We start from the raw sequence: 21,502 nt of genomic DNA, 5'->3' as shown, positions 1-21,502 counted from the left end.
CTAATCCGGTACAATTTAAAAACCGGTTTCTAAAATATTGTGCAAACTAGGGGTGTGCATGGTTCGGTTTTGACCCAAAACCATAACCACGATGTGATTTAATGGATAACCATAATCATAACCGATTGGTTATGGTTAATTGGTTTTGATGGTTATAGTTGGTCAGTTAGGGGTGGTTAACTATGAATTTAGACCTCGCTTAAAATAACTCAAATTGTTTTTTGAACATAAAATAAATTGTTATTACATTTTTTATATATTTGTATATTACATAGTATTAAAAAAGTACATATAATATTAATATGGATTATTACCGAATATTAAACACTATAAAGAAGCAAGTTATATGTGCATATATGTGTTGTAAGTTAGGCTTTGGGAGTTTTTCAAAAAAAAAATGAAAATTTTTCTTTTTAACGCTAAAGTTTTAATGTTTGACAATTTAAGTTTAAACTTCTAATTTTTGTTTTCTTTTTAACCCTAATGTTTTAATCTTTGACAATTTACCCTAAAGTTTTAATCTTTGACAATTTAATAAAATTTTTAATCTTTGTTTCCTTTTTAACACTAAAGTTTTAATCTTTGACAATTTAAGTTTAAAGTTTTAATTTTTGGTAATTTAACCCCTTTGATTAATTTGATTTTTTTACTTCTAATTCAAAAGTTTCCATCTTTTGCGATTTAACCACTTTGATTTTTTTTTACTTATGTGTTGTAATATTGACTTTGGAGGTTTTTCAAAGAAAAAATGATTATACATATGGTTGTTGTAACCTTGGCTTTGGAGGTCTTTAAAAAAAAATTGATTTCTTTACTTTTCACCCAAAAGTATTTCATAAATTACTTTTAACCCAAAACCATTTGTTTTTTTTTACTTTTAACACAAAACTTTTTATCTTTTGCAATCTATCCTCACAACTTTTTTTACTTTCAACTTTGTTCCTTTATAGTTTTAATTTTCCGCAAATTTTTCGCTTTATGCTTCGTTCTAAATTTTGTGACTTAACACATCGCAACGTGCGTCTTTGGTTTAGCGTTTTTACGTTTCGTTCTAAATTTTGCGAGTTAACACGACGCAACGTGCGTGTGTGGGTGAACATTTTTACATCGTCTACTTTTTTCCCGTTTGACGGGTTCAACATAACGTGCTTATCCTAAATCGATTTAGTTAGAACTAAAGAATCCCCGCCGCATTGCGGCGGGTCGTAATTCTAGTTCAAACAAATTGATATGATATATTCTATAAATTCAAATCAACATTCAACCAAAATGATATATAATAACCCATAAATACTAAAAACGTTCATTCGAAACATCAAATATTAGAAATGGTGAAAACTCCTAAATCCGACAACGATTTCACTATATGTAGATTCGGTTCAGTTATGATTGGTATAGAAACATTGATAACCATAACTGATCTGCTACTTTCGGTTTTAAGAAAAAAACAATTAACCAACACACTGGTTTTTTGTTTGGTTCGTTTTTATCAGTTAATTCGGTTATGGGTCGATTAATTCTGTTTTCTTTACACCCCTAAATTGCAAAACCTACATACATGGGTCGTCTAAATGGGGTAAGTGAAATGGGTAACAAGTTTTACAAGGGATGCCTTCAGTTATACACATATATCAAAAGCCCCCCTAAGTTTTGTTCGAATTTTTTTTTTTCAAAAGCCAACGAATACTCCAAATGGGTTACTGACAAAATTCACCATATAAGAAAATATTTGCCTCTGAACTGGGGAAAACCCTCACCTATGGCCAAAGCCCAGGAGCACTCGTCCGGAGGCACGACAATGCTGTGAGATAAAACCCGCTCAGTTCAAGAATCGAACTAGCGATCTCCACCTATTCACCTAGTCTCTCATTATCACCAGTGCCGCAGAAAGTTTTGTTCTAATTGAAAGCCACAAATAAAGTCTAGCCCGAGACATATATGTGGATGCGAGTGATTTAGAATGAATGGTGCATGGCAGACGACTACCCACCATGTGAGAAATTCATTTTATCATTATTCGGAAAAAGTGTCATGTTTTTCAAACGACAACAAATGATGTGACCAAAATTGTAACAAATTTTAAAAATAATATATTAACTTTCCACGTAATATTTCAAATTCTAGCCATTCAAATATCTCTGAAATTATTTATTATTATTTAATTCCACGATAGCCATTCAAATATCTCTAAAATTATTTATTATTATTTAATTGTACGACAATGTGTATTGGCGGAACATACAAGGGGCCAGGTTTCCCCTAACATTTTTGCTTAGAAGTGTTCAGATTAGCTCATTAGGTTAATATTAGTTCTATGGCTGTTCATCGAATTGAAGAATGAATTTTTGAATTTTTTGAAACGAATTTTTTGATTTTTTTTATTTGAATTTGTATTTGATTTGATTAGTATTTGAAACTCAAATTCGAATCGAATTCAATTGAATTCAAATTCACCATAAACAATAAATTATTTTACTTTCATTTTTCAAACTGCTACAAACTAATTATATTCAACATAAAATATAATAATCTGCAAAATTAGTTAACTATCAATATGTCAAAACACCAAAATTAGAAGCTAAGTTGGTTACAGTTAGCCATTTAAGTTAGGTAAAAATTTAGAAATAAATAGTATGGATTAATTGTCAGTAGGTTTGATAATGTTATGAATAATAAACTTATCATTTTTGTATGTAGTTCATAATTTAGCCAAAGTTAGAAGTTATGTGTGTGTATATATATATTTGTGTGTATATACATGTATTAAAAAATTTATATAAATTAATTGGAATTTCGAATCAAATCGAATTGAAAATAATAAATTCGTATTCGAATACTGTACTCGAATACGAATCAACTCGAATTCTAACTTTCTTAATCGAATTCGAATCGAGTTGAATTTCGAATTTTTCGAAGCCGAATCGAATTATGAACACCCTAATTAGTTCTATGTGGTTGGGTCCTTCTTAACCTAAAAGCCGAAATCTAACATGTGCATTCAAAACTTAAAGATCTAGAGAGTTGGACCTTTGGAGCGCGACCATTTGTTTCTCACGGCGTTCGCAGTACACATACATATCATCTTAAATTTGAAAATGTAGATGATCTATTGCTATTTGTGACGGAATTCAAATTGACGTCGAGAAAGGCTAGAATCGTTGTTCTCAGTTCTTGTGAATCTTGTTCACACAATGACAGGTTTGAACCATTTGAATATTTGATGATTTAAATGTTGATATTTGTAATACTTCATTCTTATCGTTTTCTTGTAAGAACTGTTATTTAATTAAGGATTTATGGTCTTGATGAATTTTTTTGTGTAAAATTATATAACAATGAATAACATATATGTGTCATATATTGTAATCAAACTGAAATGTGATTATATATATAGGACTTAATTTTCTTTGGTAATTGCAAATTATATAGACTAGGATTAAGGAGAGATCTATATTTATATACATGTATGTATTTTATGGTGAAGTGTTTTGTGTGGTGTGGATGTAAGATGAAAAGAAGATAAGGTCTTATTAATATCCACCAACCAAAAACAAAAGTGACAACACAAATCCACGTAAGAGTGACAAGAACATTATATACCAGCTGTTAATAAATAAAAAAAATGTGTAAAAGGGATGGAATAACCTTTGACTTCACACTACATATTTCAAATCCTATTTATACCTATAACCGAATTAACTGCCTCACAAATTATATCTATAACCGAATTATAACTAATCTTCCTTATTTTATTAAAGGGAAAATGTTACAGAAATGTAACAAACTTTGCTAATTGTTTTAATTAAGTCATTCAATCTTTTTTTATCTCCCTAAAATAACTAAACTTTATTATAGTGTTCTAATAGTGTGTAATTACCAGGTCATCAGGTTATCATTATTAAAACCTTATAAATAACCAACAAGTTTATGCATATAGTAGTTGTAAAAGTGGCTTTGGGAGTTTTTCAAAAAAAAATGGATTTTTTATTTCTAACCCTAAAGTTTCAAGCTTTGGCAAGTTAAGTTTAAACTTTAATCTTTATTTCCATTTTAACCCTAAAGTTTTAATCTTTGACAATTTGAGTTTAAAGTTTTAATATTTGGTAATTTAACCCCTTTAATTAATTTGATTTTTCACTTCTAATTCAAAAGTTTCCATCTTATACAATTTAACCCCTTTCATTAACTTGATTATTCATTTCTAATTCAAAAGTTTCCATCTTTTGCGATTTAACCACTTTGATTTTTCTTACTTATGTGTTGTAATCTTGGCTTTGATTTTTTTACAAATCTATCCTCACAACTTTTTTTACTTTCAACTTTGGTCCTTTATAATTTTCATTTTCTACAAATTTTTCGCTTTATGCTTCGGTTTTTACGTTTCGTTCTAAATTTTACGAGTTAACACGACGCAACGTGCGTGTGTGGGTGAACGTTTTTACATCGTCTATTTTTTCCAGTTTGACAGGTTCAACATAACGTGTGCGTCCTAAATTGACTTAGTTATAACTAAAGAATCCCCGCCGCATTGCGGCGGGTCGTAATTCTAGTTTTCTTTTATTTTTTATATTGTTTTAATGCTTATGTTTATGTTTACTTATCTTTATGTTTATACTAGATGGGTTTTATCAATTCAAAATATATTTTAAAAGACTTTTTAATTTTCTATTCATCTTGTATCACTAGTTCTCCGACTTTTCAATTCTCTTGAAACACCAGTCCCTTCGACGATGTGCATCATGTTCGCCGACTTTTCAAATCTTTCACCAGGAGCCTACCTTCGACAACGAACCCAACCATGGTTGCCATTTCAGATCTGATCCTTCGATAATGAACCCACCTTCGACGATGAACCCAACCATGGCCGACGTTTCAGATCCGACGAGGAGGCGTGTGAGCTTATGAATAGAGTTGCCACTTCAAAGTCGTTAGAATGGTCGAATTGGTTTGGGTTCGATTCTGCCAAATCTGTTTTGTGTCGATTATGCCAAATTGGTATGGAGTGGCTCGAAAGAGTGCAAGTCCCATGAATAGCAGGTTTCTATATCAAACAAATGAATGGTGACTGGGAATGAAGGTATGAATATGACATGAAGTTACGAGGCAGATATGGAACGTTGAAATCATGGATCAGTATTCTCAATCCTTAATCCAAATCTCATTTTTTTTAATTTAGTTTTTAAATAAAAAATGTAACTATATATATATTTTACATTAAAAAAAGTAATGAAACTTGACAAGTCATAAGTGTAACCTGCTAACCTGATAATTACGCAAGATTGAAACACCATATAAAAGTTTAGTGATTTTAAGAAGACAAAAAAAGTTTAAGTGACTTAATTAGAACAGCTGGTAAACTTAGTTACATTTTTATAAAGTTACCCCTTTATTAAAACCCAAGTTACACATTTTTTTTTCTAATATATAGTTGACCCTCCTAAAGTCTATTATAGTTTATAACTTGTACACATATATATGTACATCAGTTTACTTGGCTAAAGGTTCATTTAATTAATCGAGCCTGATAATAACTTAATTGATAATACAAGTTATATTATGTAGTTAATAATCTGTGAATCGTGTTTGAAGATAAGGTCACAGAAATATCCCAATTCCCAAACACACCACCGTTGATGCACGTGGAATATTCTATAATTGGAAAGAAATATCTCAACAAGTTTATGAACCAAAAGAAATTGATAATCGACTTTTTTTTTCCTTTTCTAAGACAGATTACGATATAGTTTCATGCTGCAAATTAATATATATATATTTGTGATATGAAATTTTTAGATCGAATGTTATCGAATTCAACATCCTAGTATAACATGTGTTATTTTTAAAATATTTAATTTCTCAATTTTGCAACGAATTTTGTTATGAATTTATTTTTGATACTACAGAAAATATGTCCATGACAATTTGCGACTGAATTTTCCGTAGCAAAAGTTCATTGCAATTGCTTTGCAGTAGTGTAAAAAAGCTACTTGAATCATACCACTTTCATGTTTGTGTCGTAACACATTCTTCGTTCCAGTGGCGGACTTAAAGTGTTAGTAGGGGTAGCACGGGCTACCTCTCAACCCCGTCTATGTAGTGTAAAAATACCCTTTAACTCCATTTCAGTAGTGTAAAAATACCGCTCAATTTCGTTCCTGTTATATAAAGATACCCCTGAGCCTAAAAAAAAAAAATTATGATACCCCTAATCTTTTGGGCTAGTTCCACCACTACTTCGATCACATGTTGTGATTGCTGAACCTTCTCCTTGATCGTTCCAGGCGCTTGCATATCGGGATAGCAGCCTTTGGTCTTTGCCTTCTTATAATGACTCGGTCCAGGAAAGCGATGACAAGGAGCTAGGAAGAGGTCCATGTGTGTTCATGTTAGGAAGGAACAAATGAATCATTGACAATTATGTATCAAATACTTTTTATGTTTTTCCCAAAAATTGTATTTTATTATTATTATCACTGATGACGGGGGTAGCCCAAGACTAAATAAAGTGACTAAATATGCAAATGCTTAAATGGTTAAATGGTTAAATGGTTCACTGGTTGAAAAGCTGTAAGATGGGAAAAGCGAGGAGGAAACAGTAATCAATCACATCCGGAGCTCGCTTCACCAACCCACGCCCGCAAAAGCAAAGCAGGTCTGCACAATACACGCTATTACCCAGGGGTCAAAAGTCTTTAACCCCAAAAGGGGAAACCCTCCACTGCAAGCAGGTTTACTAGTCTTGTACATGCTACTTTGGGAGATGTCTTCCCTTATAAAAAGACACTTCATTTACTCCAAAAAGACATCCTGATCAGTTGAGATTCTCTCATCTTTGGTCATTCGTGGAGTACTTGCTCACGTCCAAGTCACTCCTTATCACATCCACCACACACATTCTGTTTGCTCTCACTTCTGGATTCGAGTACGTCTCGGAGAAAGAACCTTCAGCAAACAATAATTAAAAACTAGTAAACCTCCTTTCACGTCTTGCAAACGTGGGGGGACCCCGCGACCTGCGTTAGGCAAGGTTGAACCCTTCAACCTTTTTGCCTAACCAACTCAGCTACTATCTTTGGTCTCGTGTTTATTGTTTCAACAATCACTAATTTAGAAACTAAAATGTTTAAAACTTACTATAACTTAGTGTTATAATTATGATATATATATATAATTAAATTGTAAAATTTGTAATAAAATGAAAACTTATAACAAAATTAAATACTTGGGCTTCATGCTTCCGCGTTTCTTGAAATTATAGGCTAACTAATGTTGATATTTTGTGCACTTTTCTCTACCACAAGGACCCACACATATTGTCTTCTATCCATATTTTGTCGGAAATGAAAAGATTAAGTGAAGAGGATTTTCAGCCCAATCACGGCTGTTTTACAGCCAAGATTCCAGCTCAGCCATTCATTGCCTTTCCTTTTATTCTTTTTTCAATTTACTATAAATTGGGCATATGTATGTTTATTCAAGCATGAACTCAGTAATCAAAAACATTTTTTATCTCTATACCTGTTGTTATGGTATCAGAGCAGTGTTTCTGATTCCTGAACACTTTGCTCATCATCTACAATCTATCCCAGCCAATCCAACCTCAAACCAGAAAACTCAAAAATCAAAATCAAACCCCGGAAAAATCAACAAACATCCGCTGCATCTGCTTCACAACCGTACAAGCCCACACTTCACAACCGTACAAGCCCACACTCCTCTTCTCCTCTCTAACCTCCGGTCGCCGGAGACCCACTCCGACCAACAGCAGATTCCGACCGCACCTCAGACCAAACGATACCCCCTCTTCCTCACCATCTGCTTTCACCCACAATCCGTGAAGCCTTTCCTCTTCTTCACCCACCTCCTCAAACAATTAGACACCACATCCGACAACGACAGCCGGTGGCTCCGCCTCTCTCCGCTGCCGCCGCCGCCGCTGCTGTTAGTACCATTCTCATCTTTCATCTTTTTTTCAACTTTAGCCCTCAAAATTCAAAATATTCCTTCAAGGATCGACGTAGGTTCTTCAAAAAGATAAGAGATTTCATAAGATTTGATGTGGGTATGTCAAAAGATTACAGATCTTTCAAGATTTGATGTGGGTTTTTCGAAAGATTACAGATTTCACAAGATTTGCTGTTGTCTTGTGGTGGATAAGGTGAGAAGTTGGTGACTTGTGTTGAAAAAGAAAGAAAAAGTAAAAGGTGGGGTGTGAGAGACACGTGAAGGAAGGAAAAAAAAGGGGTTTATCACCTTTTTTTTTTTGGAAACTTTGTCCCTTGTTTAAAGACAGATTTTTAAAATATATATATTTATATATATTTTGCAAATGATTAATCACAGTAAATATGAGTTGTTGAAAGACTACCCGTTAACAAGTGGGGAAGCCTATTTAACAACACATAAAGGTGGTGATCAAGTCAATTCTTGGATTTTTGATTGTGGAGCCACTGATACGATGACGTACGAGCCATCGGACTTCGTGTCTACAAAGAAACCGAACAGAACCCACATCAAGACTGCAAATGGCGAAAATGCTTTAGTAAAGGGAGGAGGAACTGTCGAAATATCTCCCAATCTGAGATTATCAAATTGTTTATATGTTCCTTCGTTAACACACAAACTGTTATCAATAAGTCATGTTACAAAGGAACTCAATTGCACAGTTCTAATGCATCCTCATTTTTGTATCTTACAGGACATCAGAACTGGAAAGATAATTGGGCGTGGCACTGAACGACATGGCTTATACTATGTGGATGAGGTGACTCAGTCAGGGACTGCGATGCTCGCTCACGGAACAAAGAGTAGAGAAGCATGGCTTTGGCATAGGAGATTAGGGCATCCTTCTGCCGGGTATCTACATCTTTTACTCCCTACACTTTTCCCGTCAAACAGTAAATTAGACTGTGAAACATGTGCCTTAGCCAAAAGCCATAAAAAACCTTTCAAACCAAGTAACACTAGGGTCAGTGAACCCTTTTCACTAATACATTCTGATGTTTGGGGTCCAGCTGAAACGAATGGAGGTCAAAATCTTCGTTTCTTCCTATTATTTGTTGATGACTGTACCCGGATGACATGGGTATATTTTTTAAAACACAAATCTGAAGTTTTCGACAAATTTAAACTGTTTTACACCATGGTCCAAACTCAATTTAAAACCAACATTCAGATCTTAAGATCTGATAATGGAGGGGAGTACGTTAATACCTCCATGAAACAATTTATTCAAGAGAAGGGAATGATTCACCAAACCACTTGCCCAAAACACCCAGAACAAAATGGTGTAGTTGAGCGGAAAAATGGCATTTTGGTAGAAATGGCCCGAGCCCTTATGCTTGAATCCAAAGTCCCTAAATCTTTTTGGCCCGAAGCTATAAACACAGCTGTGTATCTCCTTAACCGTTTACCAACCAAAGCCCTTGACCTAAAAACTCCCCTAGATACCTTATCCACATTCACCAAACTACCCCCACCTCTTACCTTACCACCTCGTGTCTTTGGGTGTACCGTGTTTCCCCATATACCCAAAACCGAACGATCCAAACTTGATCCATGTGCCGAAAAATGTGTCTTTGTTGGTTATGGGGTGAATCAGAAAGGATACCGATGTTATAACCCATCACGACGTCGTGTGATTACGACTGTCCACTGCGACTTTCTTGAAACAGAATATTACTATCAGTCCCACCTCAGTGGTCAGGGGGAGATAGAACATGAAGACTCACTGAGTTGGTTGAAGTTGATTCCATTTGCAAGCGAAGATGAGTCATCTCATACATCCACACATACTAAGCCTGTCGAAAGTCTCACCCAAGAATCATCCAGACTGGTGTTCGAGGTAAGTGATTCTCCAAACCTTGGAAATGTGCCTGAATCTAATGCAGATACCACTAATAATCAGGAAAGTCTCGAGACAATGGAACAGGTGGAGGTTGCTGAGCAAAACAACGCAGTCCAAGGAGAAATCGAATCTAATGAACAACATGACGGAGGCTCTGGAACAACACCGGGAACATACGTTTTACCTCCTAGAACCAATAGAGGGGTTCCTCCGAAACGGTACTCCCCAGAAAGGGAAACCAGAAATTCAAGGTATCCTACAGCCAATATGGTTGACGGGAACTTATCTAACAGTGCGAAAGCATTTGTTACCTCACTATACTCCGAACAAATACCGAGTTCCGTGAAGGAAGCCCAGAGTAAGAAGAATTGGAAGGAAGCAATGGAAACGGAGATGCGTGCTCTTATGAAAAACAACACGTGGGAGAAGTGCGTTCTTCCTAAAGGAAAGAAAACTGTTGGATGTCGGTGGGTGTATTCAATCAAATATAAACCAGATGGTTCCATTGGAAGATACAAAGCTCGGCTCGTTGCCAAGGGTTACACTCAGACGTATGGGATCGATTACTCTGAGACGTTCTCTCCAGTTGCAAAAATGGACACCATCAGAGTCCTCTTCTCTGTGGCAGCCAATAAGGAGTGGCCTCTCCACCAGTTTGATGTTACAAACGCATTTCTCCATGGAGACCTAACAGAAGAGGTTTACATGGAAGCACCTCCAGGCTTCTCAGGGAGTTTTAAAGAAAGGGAAGTATGTCGGTTGAAAAAATCATTATACGGGCTAAAACAATCTCCTCGGGCATGGTTTGGAAAGTTCACTTTGGCCATGAAAGAATACGGGTATCACCAAAGTAATGCTGATCATACTTTGTTCCTCAAGAGAAGAAACGGCCTTGTAACTTGCTTGATCATATATGTTGACGACATGATTATTACCGGAAATGATGTAGAAGAAATAGCACAACTGAAAGAGAATCTGTTTTCAAAATTTGAAATGAAAGATCTAGGGAATCTCAAGTATTTCCTCGGGATTGAAGTTCTTAGGTCTAAACGAGGGATCTTCATTTGCCAAAGAAAGTATGTCCTTGATCTTCTGGCGGAAACCGGGTTGATTGATTGTAAACCCGCAGATACTCCAATGGTGGTGAACCACAACCTTCACATGGAACTTAATGGGGAGCTTGCGGACAAAGAAAGGTATCAACGGCTCGTGGGCAAGCTAATTTATCTCTCTCACACTCGTCCTGATATAGCGTATGCGGTTGGAGTAGTAAGTCAGTTCATGCACCAACCACAAGTTGCCCACATGGAAGCTGCTCAGAGAATTTTAAAGTATCTCAAGGGGACCGTAGGCCATGGAGTGTTGTTCAAAACAAATGGACATCTGAATGTTGAGCTCTACACTGATGCAGACTGGGCAGGAGATAAGGGGAATCGAAGGTCAACATCAGGATACTTCTCCTTGGTCGGTGGAAACCTGGTTACCTGGAGAAGTAAGAAACAGAAGGTGGTTGCTCTGTCGAGTGCAGAAGCGGAATTTAGAGGTATAGCTCGGGGGTTAAGCGAAGTTCTTTGGATCAGGAAGCTACTAGAAGACATTGGTTTTTTCCAAAAGGAACCCAGTAAGGTTATGTGTGATAATACGGCTGCAATACAAATCTCAGAAAACCCAGTACAACATGATCGAACAAAACACGTGGAGGTAGACCGACATTTCATTAAAGAGAAACTGGAGGAAAGAATCATAGAGCTCCCATATGTATCGTCAAAAGATCAACTCGCAGATATTCTTACAAAGGCCGTCAACGGAAATGCTTTTAGTAGCTGCTTGAGCAAGTTAAGTATTGGTGACCCCACTACTCAACTTGAGGGGGAGTGTCGGAAATGAAAAGATTAAGTGAAGAGGATTTTCAGCCCAATCACGGCTGTTTTACAGCCAAGATTCCAGCTCAGCCATTCATTGCCTTTCCTTTTATTCTTTTTTCAATTTACTATAAATTGGGCATATGTATGTTTATTCAAGCATGAACTCAGTAATCAAAAACATTTTTTATCTCTATACCTGTTGTTATATTTCACTTTATAAAATACCTACACGCCCTTCATTCAATCCCACACATTTTCTTCTTTCAAAAAAAATGGCTTTAACTCTTCGTTCTTCCACATCTTTTATAAGTTCAAAAGATATCAAGACACTAAAATCCCTAGAAGATTTCCCCGGCACCGTTTGTTTCGCTCATATCAAGCCTACACCACGTCGTTTGAGAGCGAAAAACTCGTTACAAGATGCCCATATCACACGTGAAAATATCACATCACCTTTTGAAGGGATGTTTGATGAACAAAAGGAAAAGTTTCACGCCTTATCGAGCAGCCACCATACGAAAAACGACTCGAGGGTCCCGGTCTATGTGATGCTGCCTCTTGATACGGTGACTTTAGGTGGCCACTTGAACAAACCAAAGGCGATGAATGCGAGTTTGATGGCGTTGAAAAGTGCAGGGGTTGAAGGTGTAATGGTTGATGTTTGGTGGGGTCTTGTTGAAAAAGATGGACCTATGAAGTACAATTGGGAAGGTTATGTTGAGCTTGTGAATATGGTGCAAAAACATGGATTAAAGCTTCAAGCTGTTATGTCTTTTCATCAGTGTGGTGGCAATGTTGGTGACTCTTGCAGGTATCATTTAATTTATTAAGTTTAAGTAACTTATAATATATTTCTTTCATTCATATTTTGTTTCAAATTCTTAATGTTAATTGAGTAAAGTACACGGATATACTTTACGTGGTTTATCAAAATTTTGGATTTTGTCCCTAGTTTTTTTTTTTTCAAAAGTACATAGATGGTCCCTGTAGTTTGCACTTTGTAACGCATGTAGTCCCTAGCTTTTTCCAAAAGTACATGGATGGTCCCTATAGTTTGCTATTTGTAACGCATTTAGTCCTTAACTTGGACATGCTAAAACCTTTAGATTTGTTGGTTGTGGACCAAATATGTTACTAAGTACAAACCAGAAGGACTATCTGTGTACTTTTGAAAAACTAGAGACCAAATATAAAATTTTAGTAAACCATAGGACCATTCTTGTACTTTACTCTTGTTAATAATAAATAGTTGAGTAGTGTAAGAAATAGGTATACAACACGTGAAAGAAAATGTTTTCCAAGATCATTACTTTAACTTTAAGAACCTAGTTATTGTAATTATTAAATAAATCTTAACAAGTTTCAAGTTATTTAATAAGATTAATTGTACTAGTATGTAATAGTTTATGACATGATCATAATTAATATTGTGTTTTGAACATTTTAGCATCCCGTTACCACCATGGGTTCTTGAAGAGATCAGCGGAAACCCGGATGTTGTGTACACCGATAGATCGGGCCGGAGAAACCCCGAGTACATCTCCTTAGGTTGCGATTCATTGCCGGTGCTTCGGGGAAGAACACCCATTCAAGTTTATTCCGATTACATGAGAAGTTTCCAACAAAAATTCAAGAATTATTTGGGAAACGTTATTGTGGTAATTAACGAAATTAATTTTGTTATTTTTATTTTTCTAAATATATATTGAAGATTTAATTCATGTATTAAATGATATAATTAAAGAACTTTAAAGTAATAAAAATAAAATATTTTGAATATTCAGGAAATTCAAGTGGGCCTGGGTCCTTGTGGGGAGCTGAGGTATCCATCTTATCCAGAAAGTAATGGAACATGGAGGTTTCCTGGAATAGGAGAATTCCAATGTTATGACAAGGTAATTGTGCTTTCCTTAGTTGTACCGTACAAGTGATTGATGCATGTTGCTTTCATCCTAACCCTAAGTTTCCTCTTTTAGAAATTATTTGGTAAAAGCTTAGGGTATACATGAGTTGCATTCTTTCCAAAGCTAATAGAGTTTGACTTGGTAAAAGCTAAAAAAAAAAGCCGAACTTAAATAAACTCGAGTCTGAATCCATACTTGATTTGGTAAAAGCTCAAAAGAAGCCGACCTTAAATAAACTCGAGTCTGAACCCATACTTAAAAAAATAAGGAGCTCTCAAGTCCGAGCTTACTTATCAAGCTCAAGCAAACTACGAGCTTAAATAAGTCTATTATTTACATAATTCTTTGTTTGATATACAAAAATCTTAGGTTAGAAAATCATAATACGCGTGCTGAACAAAGGTTGTATTAGTAGTTGTTAAAATTTTGGAATTAGAAAACGGTATTTTAAAATAAGATATATTTACAAAACTAAGAGATAGAATACGAATGGATGAAATTAATGAGAATAAATACATAAAACATATAGAAATAATAATTATATATTTTTGAACGGTGACTTTCATTTTGAGTGATCCAATGTCACACCCCTAAATGGCAGCCCTAGCCAACATCTGCCCAGACTACGTTGTCTTAACTGTGCCCGCGCTGGGTTGGTCAGACTTGGTTACGACGTTCCCCCGGAAACCGTAGTGCCTCCACACGAGATGCCTCGGCCTCACTGAAGTAACAGCCGGATGTTCTGACGTATTTTTTTTCCCAAAAACCAGTCATGTCAAATATAATACGTTTTTGTGCTTATTCTTATGGACATATTCAGTTGGTGTATGTTTCGACGTAAATTTTGTTTTGAAATGAGTCGAGTCAAAATGTCAAATATAATACATTCCCATGCTTATTTTTTTGGACGTTTTCGATTAGTATATGTTTTGATAGATAAGAAATTATCAAAGTCAATCTCGAGCTTTCAAAATAGAGCTTGAAATGAGCCGAACCCAAACTCAAACTCAATTCCTCAATAGTTAATCCACAAGTCTAATCAAACGTGTTTTTCATCTAACAGTATATGAAAGCATCACTGGAAGCAGCAGCAGAAGCAACCGGACAAAAAGACTGGGGAAAATCCGGTCCACATGATTCCGGCCACTACAACCAGTTCCCGGAGGACACCGGATTCTTCAAACGAGACGGCACATGGGACACTGAATACGGCCGTTTCTTCATGCAATGGTACTCCGGCAAACTTGTACAACATGGCGACCGAATCCTCAACTCCGCCAACGCCATTTTCACCGGAACCGGAGCTAAACTCTCAGCCAAAGTCGCCGGAATCCACTGGCACTACAAAACCCGATCACACGCAGCCGAGTTAACCGCCGGATATTACAACACACGTAATTCCGATGGGTATTTACCCATCGCCAGAATGTTGGCGAAACACGACGCCATTTTAAACTTCACGTGCATGGAAATGAGAGACCATGAACAGCCACAGCATGCAGAGTGTTCGCCGGAGGGGTTAGTCCGGCAGGTGAAGATGGCTGTCCAAGCTGCCGGAGTTGAGTTGGCCGGAGAAAATGCATTGGAAAGATATGATGGTGCGGCTTATAAGCAAGTTCAAGAGACTAGTCGGTCGGATTCGGGTAACGGGTTGTGTGCATTCACGTTTTTGAGGATGAACAAGCGGTTGTTCGAGGCGGAGAACTGGCGGGAGTTGGTGAACTTTGTGAGGAGTATGTCGGAAGGGGGGCGGGTGCGGTTGCCGGAGAGGACGGATTTGTATGTCCGGTTTGTTGATGATAAGAAGATGAAGAAGGAAAGTTTGAAGGGTGATAAGGAGGTTGTGTTGGTGTAGATATGTGTAAAGGATGATTATTGATTAGTGAAGTATATAGTGTCACAAACATGATATTTAGTATAAGGAAATGTAAGTATGTGATGTTACAATAGCGACGATATGTCGCCGCTATTACCAATAGCAGCGACGATCTGGATTATTAGCGGCGACAACCGTCGCCTCTATTGCCCGTTTTCTTGTGGTGTTTAAAAAGGTGACTTGTGCTATTATTATTCTTTTTGATACATGATGAATTATATAATGGAAGTCATGTATTGTTTCATTATGTCTTGGCTTGTGTTAATCCTACTTAATGTCAATGTACATATTTTTGTATTTTGATGTTCTAAAACTTATCACTACATGATTAGTATTATCCACACACGTATATATGTTTCAATTATTCAAATCTTCATCTTTTGTCTTAATCTTTAATATTTTGTAATGTAATATAATTTGTATATAAGATATAGAAATGTAATTCAACTAATTTGTAAGATGTGAAAATATAAATATATACTATGGATTTCATAAGCTAAAGTCATACCAAGTACCTATACATGACAAAGCCCATTAAAGACCCAATTGTTATAGTTAATCATAACCATGTCTTAAACACTAAAATAACTTGAAATGCCTAATTTGTCAAGGAATACAAAAGGCTTTAAGCATCCATCAATAAGCTTGTCAATTTATTAGGTCTTGATCCACATTTGTCTTGATCCGGTCCATTTACACAATGTTTGAACAATAATTTAACCTTCCCATAGATTGATCCGCATATACACGTCATGTAACACCTCAATTTCATGTAATATTCCTTTTTATATTGAAGCAATATATGAAAATGAAATATCATGGATGAACTTCAAATGTAAATTACTGCTTTATATCGCCAGAAAAATTAATTAGCTAGTGAGATTCCTTCGAGAAACGCAACGCGACGGGACTTTGGTCAGTATCGGTTCGGCTCGTTACAATACTGGTACGGTACTTGCACTCAAGATAACAATCGAAATAGAAAACCCACCTATAAGGATATCAACACATGTTTTACATCAATCAAAAACCATAAAAACAAGTATCGTTACCGGTTCTATTATAACCGATGTCAGTACCCACGTTGGTATCGGTTTGGTTCGTCATAGCATCGTTATGGTATCGACGCTCGCTATGGTTTACTATGCAAAAAATAATAGTTTTGAATAAAACTTCTTTTTCAATAAAATTTATGCCGAAATGTTGAGAACAAAAATTAAATACAAGTGCATGTTCAACTTTTTTAAAAGTTCATAAGCACAATTTAATTATTGAAAACAGAAATTAAATGATTAAATACATATATTATTTTAGCATAATTAAGATATGGAATTGAAACTTAAAAGAACCAGTCTTCACACAAAACTACTATTTTATTTAAGGGAAAATGTATAGCTAGTATTCCCTAACATCCATCTAAGCACTATTACTAAAACAAGAATCCATTTTAATGAAAATCAAGTTTTAATACTTGTAGTCTTGTATACGTAAAAGATGACTTAAAATGGTTTGACACGTTTACTTTTTAGCTAAATGTTAGTAAAAAGAATTTAATTGTCCACTATGTCTCCACTCGGATGGTCTTTAAAAACATTTTAAATGTGAGTGTCAAGGGGGCTGGCTTATAAGTCAGGCCACTTGGGATGCCACTTTTGACCATTTTTTTTTTTTTTTTTCAGGTGAACTTCACAAGACGGTTAATTCACACCCGCAAGACGCAGGCCCGTTACCACTCATTAGCAGGACTATGTTATCTTAACCGGGCCCACGCCTGGTCGAGAGGGGCGTTACGCTGTCCCTGAGAAAATTTCCAGCCTCCTGCCACATGACAGGAGTTGCACCCTCCACAAGAGCCAACCCTCTGGAGTAAATGCACTGTAGTAGAAAACTCGGGTGGGATCAAAAATCGAACCTGAGTCCTTCCCCATCATTTCCAATGCATCAACCAGCTGGGCTGGAATCATTTGCGCCACTTTTGACCAAATAGCTACCAAGTGTTTGTGTTTCAACTTTCAATATGGTGCAACCAAGAATGTGAATTGAGCTCAAATGCACATGACACAAGAGATGATGTACAAGGTACCACATAAATATGAATCATGTTTCAGACTTGGCAATCGCGTCTCTCAAACCATCGACAACCTGGCTCATTGTTGGTCGGTCATCAGGGTTCTTGCAAAGGCAGCTGATACCCAGTTTAGCAATGTTTCGGGCAGCATCAAGTGAATATTGGTTGTTTAATCGTTTGTCCATAATCATCCAAAAGTTTCTACTATCAGCAGGGAATTCTTTCACCCATTCTGTAAGCTTTTGTTGGGCTTTTGGTAGACTTCTATCTACTGCTCTTCTGCCCGTTAGAATCTCGAACACTACAACTCCAAAACTCCATACGTCGCTCTTTGATCTAAGATGGCCCGTTTCTGTGTATTCCGGGGCAGCATATCCATATGTCCCAACAGGCTGTAAACATTATTAACAATCGTTATTATTTTAGACTCCCAACATATATCAGCCTTTTATATATGCCTTTTCAATATGTATTTTTTACCTCGCTATTTGCACGTGGAAATTATGTTTATATTATTTTAAAATCGCTTGGCACACACGTAGGGGTGCAAACGAGCCGAGCCGAGCCCGAGCTCAGCCAGACTCGAGCTCGAGCTCGATTAACTTATAAGAGCTCGGGCTCGAGCTCGACTCGATTCGAGCTTTGTTTTCAAAGCTTGAGCTCGGCTCGTTTGTATTTTATCAAGCTCGGGCTCGGCTCGGGCTCGACTCGTTTATTATCTATTAATTAGCATATTAAATAAAAATAATATAAATAATAGACTTTTTAGGCTTGCGAGCTCGATAAGTAAAGCTCGGGCTCGTTTACTAAATAAGTTTATTTTTAGGTTCGAGGTCGGCTTATAAACAAGTTTAAATAAGCTCGGCTCGTTTACACTAAGGTTTGATAAGGCTCGACAAGCCTAACGAGCTTCATATGTGAGGCTCGAACTCGGGCTCGATAAACAAACGAGCTTTGTTTTGAGGCTCAAGCTCGGCTCAGGCTCGATAAGGCTCGACTCGTTTGCACCCCTACACACACGTAAATTTTCTATGGGAGATGTGACAAATTTCATGGGAAGAAATCATTAAAAAGAGAAAATTTAAAGGCTAATTCTTCAGTTTTCTCATCAACAATGTTTTTTCATGGTTTTTCTTTATACTTATTGATGAGGAAAGGGTAATCACTACTTTCTCTCTCTAAACTCTTCTCTCTCTCTCCCTGACCTATTCTCCCCTCACAAATACTTATTCTCACGCCCGAGCTTGGTCACAGAGAGGCCCCCCTCCCTGTGACGAGGCTAAGGGTGTGCTTTTTCCTTATGATCTTGCAGGTTTTTTGCTAGGTCATCTGAAACTCTGCTCTGACCAGGTCGGACCAACTGGTTTTGAGTCTTCACTTATAATAATAAGCAAGGAGAAATATATAAAAAATCACAAGAGTTTCAAACTACTTACCTTTGTAGATACATGACTTTTGTCCCCTTGAGGACCTTCTCGCGCAAGACCAAAGTCCGAAAGCTTGGGGTTAAACTTCTCATCCAGTAACACATTTGACGACTTGAAATCACGAAATATGACCTTTTTACAATTCAAAATTAATCACAAAATGTCAAAATATAGTAATAAAAAAACCTTTCTAGAGTGAACATGAAACAATGCTCTCAAAATCTCTTGTGATTTGTGAATACCTGGATTTCCATCCCTTGGTGCAAATAATCCAAACCCTCGGCTGCACCGAGAAGGATCCGTAGCCTTGTTTTCCATGGGATCGGCGGTAAATTTGTGTTAAAAAGATGAACTTCTAAGCTTTTGTTCGGCATGTACTCATACACTAACAATCTTTGCATCCGTTCACCATCAACCGAGCAATATCCCAAAAGTTTTACAAGGTTAGGATGATCAACCACCCCAAGAAACTGAAGTTCTGTTTGCCATTCTTTATGCCCCTAACAAAAAAAAGATCATAAAATAATTCAAATTCACAATGAAAATAAGTGATTTTGTAGAGTTATAAGTTGATAATGCTTGCATTAACATCAAGATGTCATTTTTCAATGAATTCCCGTACCTTTTTAGTTACACACATTGTAATATTATATTGTGTACACTTATAGTATTGTCATAGGGTAACACCTTTTTCTTGAGGTCAAAAGTTATCCTTTTAATTATTGAAAAGCAAAGTGCTAAAGTGGTCTATGGATTGCCAAGACCATTTTGTAGCACCATTCCACATTCCCACTAGCATCGAACATCGTTAGGGCACTAGACACCAATCCGGAGGGGGTTGTGTGTGTGTGTGTGTGGGGGGGGGGGTTTACCAGGATAACGCTTGTGTGTGTGTGTGTGGGGGGGGGGTTACCAGGATAACGCGTATGAAGATGAGAGAGATAGTGAAACCTTTTTTAATTTGAGCCAATAACCTTCTTCCACATCACCCAACTTTTTTACTTCATTTAATTTGTTTAGTTAAACCATTACACACTTTTGATGGAATAATCCTAGTGAAAGCTCCAATGCTTACGTGACATTGACGTGACACACATTTTTAAGTTAAACCAGTATATTATTGTTAGCGGATTATTAGATTATACTACCATGTATTTGTTTAGTACATACTAACATTGTATCATGCGCATTGAGTGTTTAACCGTTGTGTTTGTGACACGACTTGCACCCAAAACTCATGTCTAACTTACGGATCGTACATGATCGGAGTTTTTAAGGTTGAACACGCTCACAACCCATTTTACCATAAATTTTATCAATATTCAAAAGTTACAAATTTAAAACCAAAAGATATAGATACAATAATTACGTTTAAACTATAAAATTTTATATCAATTTTTCTTTTAAATTATAGCATATCAAAACACTAAGTAAATTACGTTATTAGCGTTTTAAGAACCCATCAGTTACACCCGAACACAACTCATTTAGCTAAACATGTTTCTACGCATACACAATTAAAAAGATACCTGCATGCTTTGTCTATTAAGCCTTTTAATGGCAACCACAAGAGGATCAGTTTGACTTTCACAAAGTCTAATCCTTGCTTTATAAACACACCCAAAACCACCTTCACCAATCTTCAAAAGCTTGTTGAAATTAGTGGTAGCATCTCTAAGCTCGGAGAATGAAAACTTCTTCAACTTATTATCTTTATCTTTGTACACTTCAGTTATTCTTCTAGGGGAAGAGACTGGGCCAGTTGACTTGACTAACCCGGTTGCCGATTTCGGCTTTTTCGGTTGGTTGTTATCTTTTGCTTCCGGTGAACATCTTTCCCTAGCTGGTTTTGAATGAAATATGCTGAAGCATTTCATCATTGAAGGTGAAAAAAGTGTGAAAGTGTTATGAGTATTGAAGAAATTGTCGAGAGGATTAAATGTTGTGGGTGTGGGTGTGTGGTGGGTGATGGTTGAGTGTGTGAATAAGGTGGTGGCCGGTGATATATTTTAATATTGTTGGCTTAGAAAGTCTTAACGTGAAATTGACGGTTTTATAATGTGGTCAACAGGAATGACACGGTTCGTTGACTTTGTTAGTTGGGTAAAAATTCTTTTTAAGGATTTTGATTTAAATAACCAATTGTTTATCATTTGGATGAGGCTGGACGGTGTTGGGATCAGCCTTGGATCGTCCCCCACGGCGCCGGCCCCCTCTCTATCCCCCCCCCCCCCCGCGGCGTCCTTTGTGTCTTCCTGCGGACGTTTCCGACGGCCCTCCCCCTCTCTCACACACCTATACATACAACTTATATATATATATATATTAGGTTCATCCCCCCATTTCCTTAGTTTCGTCCCCTTTGTCTCATCCTCACACCCATCCTACGTGGCGCTTACGTGGCGGATCATCCTCCAAGGGAGGGCCATAACCATACCGCATAGCCTGATAACATTTCTAACTTACGAATTATACAACATTACTCTCAACTTTCAACTTATTTTCTTCTGGCACT

The 21,502-nt window shown here is 36.6% G+C and overlaps 2 protein-coding genes across 6 annotated transcripts; one reads left to right on the top strand and one right to left on the bottom strand.

Moving 5' to 3' along the window:
* Positions 1 to 7,338: 7,338 nt before the first annotated feature.
* Positions 7,339 to 15,739, top strand: LOC110921686 (beta-amylase 3, chloroplastic). 5 transcript variants are annotated; one of them, XR_004886071.1, is made up of 5 exons: positions 7,339 to 7,941; positions 8,699 to 12,523; positions 13,160 to 13,370; positions 13,497 to 13,607; positions 14,680 to 15,739. XR_004886071.1 is itself a non-coding variant. In XM_022166039.2 (4 exons), the coding sequence occupies exons 1-4, from the start codon at positions 11,985 to 11,987 to the stop codon at positions 15,469 to 15,471; spliced, it is 1,653 nt and encodes a 550-aa protein (XP_022021731.1). In that variant the 5' UTR covers positions 11,953 to 11,984; the 3' UTR covers positions 15,472 to 15,739. The 5 variants fall into 5 exon arrangements, 1 of the variants encoding a protein (XP_022021731.1); XR_004886070.1 differs by having other exon boundaries at positions 7,339 to 8,158; XR_004886072.1 differs by lacking the exon at positions 7,339 to 7,941 and adding an exon at positions 8,016 to 8,204.
* Positions 15,740 to 17,168: 1,429 nt separating this feature from the next.
* On the bottom strand, positions 17,169 to 20,990 carry LOC110922421 (probable serine/threonine-protein kinase PBL19). The gene is made up of 4 exons (XM_022166731.2): positions 20,517 to 20,990; positions 19,230 to 19,487; positions 18,997 to 19,119; positions 17,169 to 17,952 (listed from the first exon to the last, which is right to left on the bottom strand). The coding sequence occupies exons 1-4, from the start codon at positions 20,865 to 20,867 to the stop codon at positions 17,590 to 17,592; spliced, it is 1,095 nt and encodes a 364-aa protein (XP_022022423.1). The 5' UTR covers positions 20,868 to 20,990; the 3' UTR covers positions 17,169 to 17,589.
* Between the last annotated feature and the right edge of the window lie 512 nt (positions 20,991 to 21,502).

The sequence above is a fragment of the Helianthus annuus genome, chromosome 17 (genome assembly GCF_002127325.2).
Source record: "Helianthus annuus cultivar XRQ/B chromosome 17, HanXRQr2.0-SUNRISE, whole genome shotgun sequence".
Lineage (NCBI taxonomy): Eukaryota > Viridiplantae > Streptophyta > Magnoliopsida > Asterales > Asteraceae > Helianthus > Helianthus annuus.
This window is presented reverse-complemented; position numbering and strand designations above follow the sequence as displayed.